Source organism: Apium graveolens, chromosome 3 (assembly GCF_009905375.1).
Source record: "Apium graveolens cultivar Ventura chromosome 3, ASM990537v1, whole genome shotgun sequence".
NCBI classification, from domain to species: domain Eukaryota; kingdom Viridiplantae; phylum Streptophyta; class Magnoliopsida; order Apiales; family Apiaceae; genus Apium; species Apium graveolens.
Genome location: NC_133649.1, coordinates 270069131 through 270076120, shown reverse-complemented (window position 1 = coordinate 270076120; position 6990 = coordinate 270069131). Strand labels below are relative to the sequence as shown.

The 6990-nt window shown below is 34.1% G+C and overlaps 1 protein-coding gene and 1 long non-coding RNA gene across 2 annotated transcripts; both read right to left on the bottom strand.

Annotated features, from left to right (window-relative positions):
• Positions 1–25: 25 nt before the first annotated feature.
• LOC141711058 (uncharacterized) lies at positions 26–640 on the bottom strand. The gene is made up of 4 exons (XR_012571204.1): positions 594–640; positions 457–504; positions 241–309; positions 26–157 (listed from the first exon to the last, which is right to left on the bottom strand). It is a non-coding gene; the product is annotated as an uncharacterized LOC141711058 (long non-coding RNA).
• Positions 641–1025: 385 nt separating this feature from the next.
• LOC141711056 (uncharacterized) lies at positions 1026–3453 on the bottom strand. The gene is made up of 3 exons (XM_074513505.1): positions 2959–3453; positions 2177–2304; positions 1026–1084 (listed from the first exon to the last, which is right to left on the bottom strand). The coding sequence occupies exons 1-3, from the start codon at positions 3336–3338 to the stop codon at positions 1044–1046; spliced, it is 549 nt and encodes a 182-aa protein (XP_074369606.1). The 5' UTR covers positions 3339–3453; the 3' UTR covers positions 1026–1043.
• Between the last annotated feature and the right edge of the window lie 3537 nt (positions 3454–6990).

Sequence of the window (6990 nt, the reverse complement as noted above, 5' to 3'; positions counted from 1 at the left end):
TCGGTTCTGAGCTGACAGGATGAGCTTAATAAAATTTGTATCTTTAGCCAAACCCCTTTCATGTCGTTTTATCTTGCCACCTGTATCGACTTCATTTTCAGTATTGGTATCAGCTATTTGTCCTGCTTTGCTTGCAGAAGCATCGATACCAGGACCTCTGCTCCAGAGTGTTCTTGTTAGTATTAACATTCAGAATATAGTATCCTTCTGCAACGTATATACAATATTTACATATCTTACATATCAACTGTTCCACTTTGCAGTTCCAGCAAAAAATCTTTTGCCATCTTTCTTGCATGATCATTCCTCCTATAATCAAAGACAAAAAAGAGCTCATTAGCCAGAGAAATTTGACCTTGATATTAAAAACACATACCATCTCAAAATCAGAAGCACAAAATGGAGCTCATAATTTTTTAATAATGTTATATACAAACAATATACATCTGCACAAACCTGTCAATAACAGCAAGCAAATTGGTAGGGTGGTATTTGTCTTTCAACCTACAACCAAAATTAGAAACTCCACCATCAATGCTTGACATAACACTAATATGAAGGGGCGAAAGTAAGAGTGAAAAGATGAGCTTTACCACTCTTCATGTTTATGGGCATTGAAATAAGTACGCTTCTGCGTAGTATACTCAGACTTGTATTCTTGATATCTACAAAGTCAAAAGATTCAACAATATAAACGCCCTAGCAAAAAACAATATAGTGAACACAAAACTGCATCCCAACAAATACATGTTTTAGACATTCAGAAAATTTTACTACCGAGACTTTAATTTTTAATACCTACGCTCAGCTTCAGCGGGTAAATATCATCTTCAAGCTCCTGGATGAACTGCTTGTAGGACATTAATCCTTCTCTGCAGAAACAATATAATGTGTTAGATTGCTGACCAAAGAATACCCACCATGACACTTTATAATATAGGTAGGGACAGGGAGCATGGAGACAGAGAGAAAGTAGGTTAAAACTATAATAAATAAATGAAACATGAACTCATGATCAGGCTTACCTTTGACTTCTACCTGTATTAGCAGCACCTGTATAACCACCCCCGACCTGAACCCCAGCCTTCAAAATGAAATTAACGACAGTTAACAAAAACAAAACAAGACAAGTTGTGTATGAGACAATTAACTGTCATCCTAAAGATTGCAAATGTAAAACCCAAGGGGAAAAATACAACCCTTACACAAAGCAGCTACAAACATTATTTAAAACAATGTAAAAAAGCTTTGGCTCAAATCAGAAGTAAAGTTATCCTAAGAACCGATTATATAGATAACTAAAAACTAGTTTTTCCTATCAATGACTAATTTGGACCACTCAATATATTTAATTTAATTTTCCACCAACTTCTACTATATACACATATTAGTATAAAACAAAAAATTAATGAGGGATTTATCAAACAGACAGACAACTTACTGTTTGTTGAGATAATTTTAAGATCAAAGGGACTATCAGGTACGAAACATTTAATGTCAAAATAACAATTTCTTATCAAGCGTAGATCCCAAATCCATATGGAATAGGAGGCAGAAATTTTATAAATGGCATTGGAATCCTATAAACAGGGAGGATACTTGGCAGGCCATGTCCAACTACTTAGAAAGAACACGAACCCACCAAATACAACTGAAGAAATATTGTGATTACTCTCTCACTCTCATTTTGTAACTGAAATGTGTATCCTTGTAACTGGTTACCCACAATCATGGAAACAGGACAAAGTTCTCAACTTCCCATCAGTTACATAGAATCACACAACTAGAAGTCAATATTCAAGGCTGAAAAATGGAATAAGCAGCATCCTTGATTCCTTGTAGTACATTCAAATATATAACCAAAAACTACATATAGATTTGGATGGTTTGATTTTAGGAATTAGATAAAGGGACACATCCTGCAATTCCGGCGCCAAGACAGATACACAGAGAGAGACCTAATTGTCTAGTGTAAAATTTCACAAGATTCCACTTCTTACATATATAAAGAATGCTTTACTTCATGAAAATGTACAGGATCCACTACTCAGCTTGGGTGTGCATGCCACAGGACATTAGCAAGTAGAGACTGAGATCTTATCTACTGGATATTGGAAATTACATCCTAATCAGGAATTCTGAAAAATAGCATGTTGCAAACAAATTTAAGAAATACCAGATGGACCACTTTCATAGCCACCAGCTAAACGTCCACCATGCCGGCCATGAGATCTTTCATCTGGATAACCCGTCCTACCACCCATTTCACGGTCATGCCCATTCAGATGGTGATTATATCCAAGCCTGCAAACAACATATATTCTTCTAAAATAATTACATGAAATAGGAGTAATCCCCTGCCAGCTAAACTATAATAACCCAACATTTAACAATCACATCAGAGCAAGATATTTAACATGAGAACGGAACAACCATCAAGCCAACAAGCGCAATCTTATAGATGAAAAAATTAAAACAAGTATACCAGTATGCCAAAGGTATTTATGTATAATGTACAATAAGGAATGTAATATATCTTCTTACTTCACAAGTATGAAGTATGCTACCAAGAATCCGAAAATAACCAGAAAAGCACTTTAAAATACGACAATCCAACCTGAATGTTCTAATCGTACACCAAAAAGCACCACATTTCCTATAAAGGTCCGACAAATATTTTCCCCTAATAAATAAATTCATAACTAACACATTTCCTACAACGAATAAGAAGTATTCACTTAAGTTCCTAAATCGACTAAAATGTACACCCTTACTCCTTCCCATTCAAATTTCTCTTTAATACAAAACTCTAAACTCGAAAGTGCATTACTAGTCATCAGTATTTATATAACATTCAGTTTGATTAATTTCTAGCACTGATTTTCACATTATCAAAAAACACAAGTATTTCAATTTACGAGATTCCACAAACCGAAACAATGAGAGCAACTAACATACCTCCTATCACCGCCTCCATAGCCACCTCTCGCAGGTGGACTCCCTCTCCGCCCTTCATACCCCTCATCTCTCCTCATCCTCTTATAATTCTGCATCGGCGGCGACCTCCTCGCCGGCGGAGAGTAATTCCTCCGGTCCCGATGATACACACCTCCTGGCGGACTCCCCGGACTCGCACGCCGCTTATTAAACTCCCGTTCTCTCGGCAAATTCCGATCAAAATACTCTCTCCTAGGTCCTCGATCGACGTTCTCTACGTTCTCTCTCCTCTCTCTAGAATCTCGCTCGCGCCGTCGAATTGGCGGCGGCGGAGGCGACGGTGATTGGGCGCGCTCGTCGGAAAGTTTCTCCTTGACGTCGTCGAGAGGCTCCACGGCCATGGTTAATTGGGGAATTTGTGAAAAAAAAGCCCTAGAAATATAAATGGAGATAGATAGAGATACAGATATACGTACAGTACATGTGTGTATGAATGAGAAGAGATGGTGTGGAGTGTGATTATACGGATTTGGAGATGAGTGTTATTGTTATTTGGTGCCTTATTTTTAATTGTATTTGTAAAGAGGTCCCTTGAGTTTGTGAATTTGTTCTCAGAAGCATCGAAGTTAAGTCAATTTCGTTTTTCTGGGATTTTTTTTGAAAATTTTTCAATCTCCGTAAATCAAAAAAAAATTGGAAAAAATATCTCGAAAAAAACTTTTTTAAAAACATTCTCCACAAAAAATTGTCTCAAATTCTTTTCAAAAATTTGTTATTTTGCTACTATGAAAATTTTTATAAAAAATGGTGAGAAATATTTATTTTAGAAAATATTTTTCGGCTTTATAAAGGGGATGTCATTTTCCTAAAAATTATCAATATTATATTACAAATTTTCCTCCTTAAAAAATAATATTCCTAAATGCAAAAAAAAGAAAAAAATGTGAAAAATATATTTCAAAATGTAAACAAACCCCAAAAATATGAAAAACATTTGCATGAAAAATATTTTCAAATAAACAATCGGAGCATTAATTTGATTAAATTAGGTCCGTAAAAGGTATTTTTCTGGAACCATCTAAATTACCCCAAACAAATTGATTAAATAAATAATTTCAGTTTTTATATCATTTTGGCTTCAATTCGATTTATAAACTCTATAAACTAAATTGTTTTCAATTATATTCATTTTATTAAAAATATTATCAATTTAAACCCAACTAAAATTTTTGTAGATTATAGAGCTGAGCATTCGCCGGTTCGGTCCCAAAATGCCCGGTTCAGTCCAAAATTGGATCGAACTGAATAGACCGAAAAATCGAATAGTCATTTTTTTCTTGGACCGGACCGAAGTTATATTATGGGCGGGACCGAACCGAGCCGAAGTTATTCGATTCAATCCGGTTTTGGACCGAACAACCCGAATTTTTTTCAAAAAGAAAATTGCATTAAAAATTAAACCACAAATTATAAAATCTAAAATATAATTAAAGTAATGTGATATGTAAAGTTCTAATAGTTTACTAATACAATTACAATTTATAATTTATAATTAAAATTTTTATGATATATGTAAAATGTATATACAATGAAATTATAGTATTTATAATTTGGTCTATTCGGTCCCGACTAAAATATTTTAAAAGAACCGAACCAAACCGAACTGAATTTTATTCCAATCTAATTGGTCCGGACCGAAAAGACAGAATTTTTGAAAAAAATAGGACCCAGCCGAATTAGCACGTTTCGGTTCGGTTTTGCTCAGCCTTAATAGATTATATAATATATACCTTATATTAATTATGATCTGTATAAAGTTCTTCTATCCAAATAAGAGGATCCCATTTTAAATTTTAATCTAATATATTTATATTTTAACTTTCTACCACCAATTAATCACAACTCTAAATTTTCGAACACAAGTTTGTTGATTCAATCTTTTAAATAGCTCTCAAAGTCTTGCATGACCACAAATATGCTTTGAACTACACATTTTATTGAGATTGGTGTTATAATAAAAATTAATCCTCACATCCCAAAAATGAGAAAAAAAAGGTATAAATGCGACACAAAAAGTTACGTTTGCTTAACGTTCACCGCGACAGTAATATATACACAGAGTTTTCAGTAGCATATTTTGGATCCATCCAACCGCTACGCAAATTAACAATATAAAATTATTAGCCTTAATGACCTGTCAAAAAAGTTTCAAGCTTTGACTCGGGTAAGTAATTTGGATCTATTCACGTATCATACGTCCAGTGCCATCTTATTTAATATCCACATTTAAGTCAGTCGGAGACGAATAAAATATCTCAAACTAAGTCTCACAATCATTAAAGCTCATATTTCAATTAATGATACAATTTGAGTCACTTGTAGAAAAAAAATTCTTGCATTAAGTCTCACAATCAGCAAGGCACATGCTCCAATCAAACAATGTGATCGATACATCGAGAATTTTTAGGTTCATAGTCTTCTCAAATTTGTCTACTTTAACAAGTAAATTTTGCTACACAAAGATAAATTTAAAAGTTTCAAATTTTCAGAGGATTTAGATAGAGAGTAAAGTGCACTTCGTATACTTATATTTTAATTATTAGACTACTTGGGATACTAACATTTAAAAACTCTCACTTTAAATAATGAAAATCGAAAATACATGCAAAGTGCATTATTCCATCAACTCCGCCGAACTCTGTTAGTTTTGACGAGGGAAGAGTTGGTAGTCGTATATTGTAACAATTATATCAACATCTATTTAATTACATTAATTTTTTTTCCTCCGAACTTTTCCTTATAATCAGTTTTCTTATTTCAAACATAACTAGAAATAATAAAAAAAATTATATCAGACAAAACTATTGCCACATGATATGATTGCCTTCCAATCGTTTCAGCCTTCTTCCCCGTTGTTAAACAAAATCCACAAAAAACTGCTAAGGCTACAAGCAAACCCATTAAACTTAAAAAGAAGAGAAAGTCCACTAAATATAGAAGTAATTTTCTGGACCAATTCCATTAGTTATCTTCTTGTGTTGCGTGATCTCAACATCATTCGACTGGGGTAGATAATAGATGTTAAGTGTGGTATCCAGCATAAAAAATTGGGGCGGATAATACACCTCTAGGAAATCTATTTCCCCCAAACCTTAAATTTATATCTTACTTCTAATCTCAATAAATTGAAACGTCAATTGAATAACCCACTAAACTGAAGACTCGTATATCAGAGGATAAATGTTGCTTAGCTCCGATGCACCGACTTAACCTAGTGTCACATTTTTATTCACTCCAAGAACATAAACATAATTCAAAAAATTTAGGATCAGCGACGGTGTACGCAGCCGCTTTGCAACAATTATTCCGGCATGATAGTGTTTTTTATAAGTCGGCATTGTATTAATTGGTGAAAAGAATACAACGTGCATGTGCATAACATTTACTATTACCCTATGCATGTACAACCCTAAAAATGAAACTTAAGTAGATTGAGTCTATTACAACAACCCTATATTAGGATTAAGAACCAAAAATACGCAAAAGTCCTACTATCTGGCCTATTACAAGCTAGTACTTGGTCCGAGAATTTATCTATTATCCAACCACCATTCATATGCCAATTTTTGAAAATCTGGTTAAGAAATCATTCCTTGATAAAGTTAGTTGATTTCATTCATCATTGAGTCACCCACAAATTTTGCAGTTGCTTCATGATACATCATTCCTCCATGAAAAATATCCTCCTTAATACCAGGCCCTTCCTGCAGCACATCAGCATTCAAAATAAAATTCAAGTTTGTTCTCTGCGGTGCTCCCACATGTCCAATCCCCAAATCTTTGATCTTATCAGAGAATGTCGAGACCATGTAGATATCTTGGAAGTCTGTGTGGTCTGTGTCAGACCCATATCCCAGTTTAAGAGTTCTTCAACAGACCTGTCAAAGGTATACATTCTGTCAGCAGTTTCCAGACCTACGCTTGCTAGAAATCTTGCTACATTGGTCCTTGATCGGAACAAAAAGCCACCTTGCATTTTTAGTTCTTTTTTTA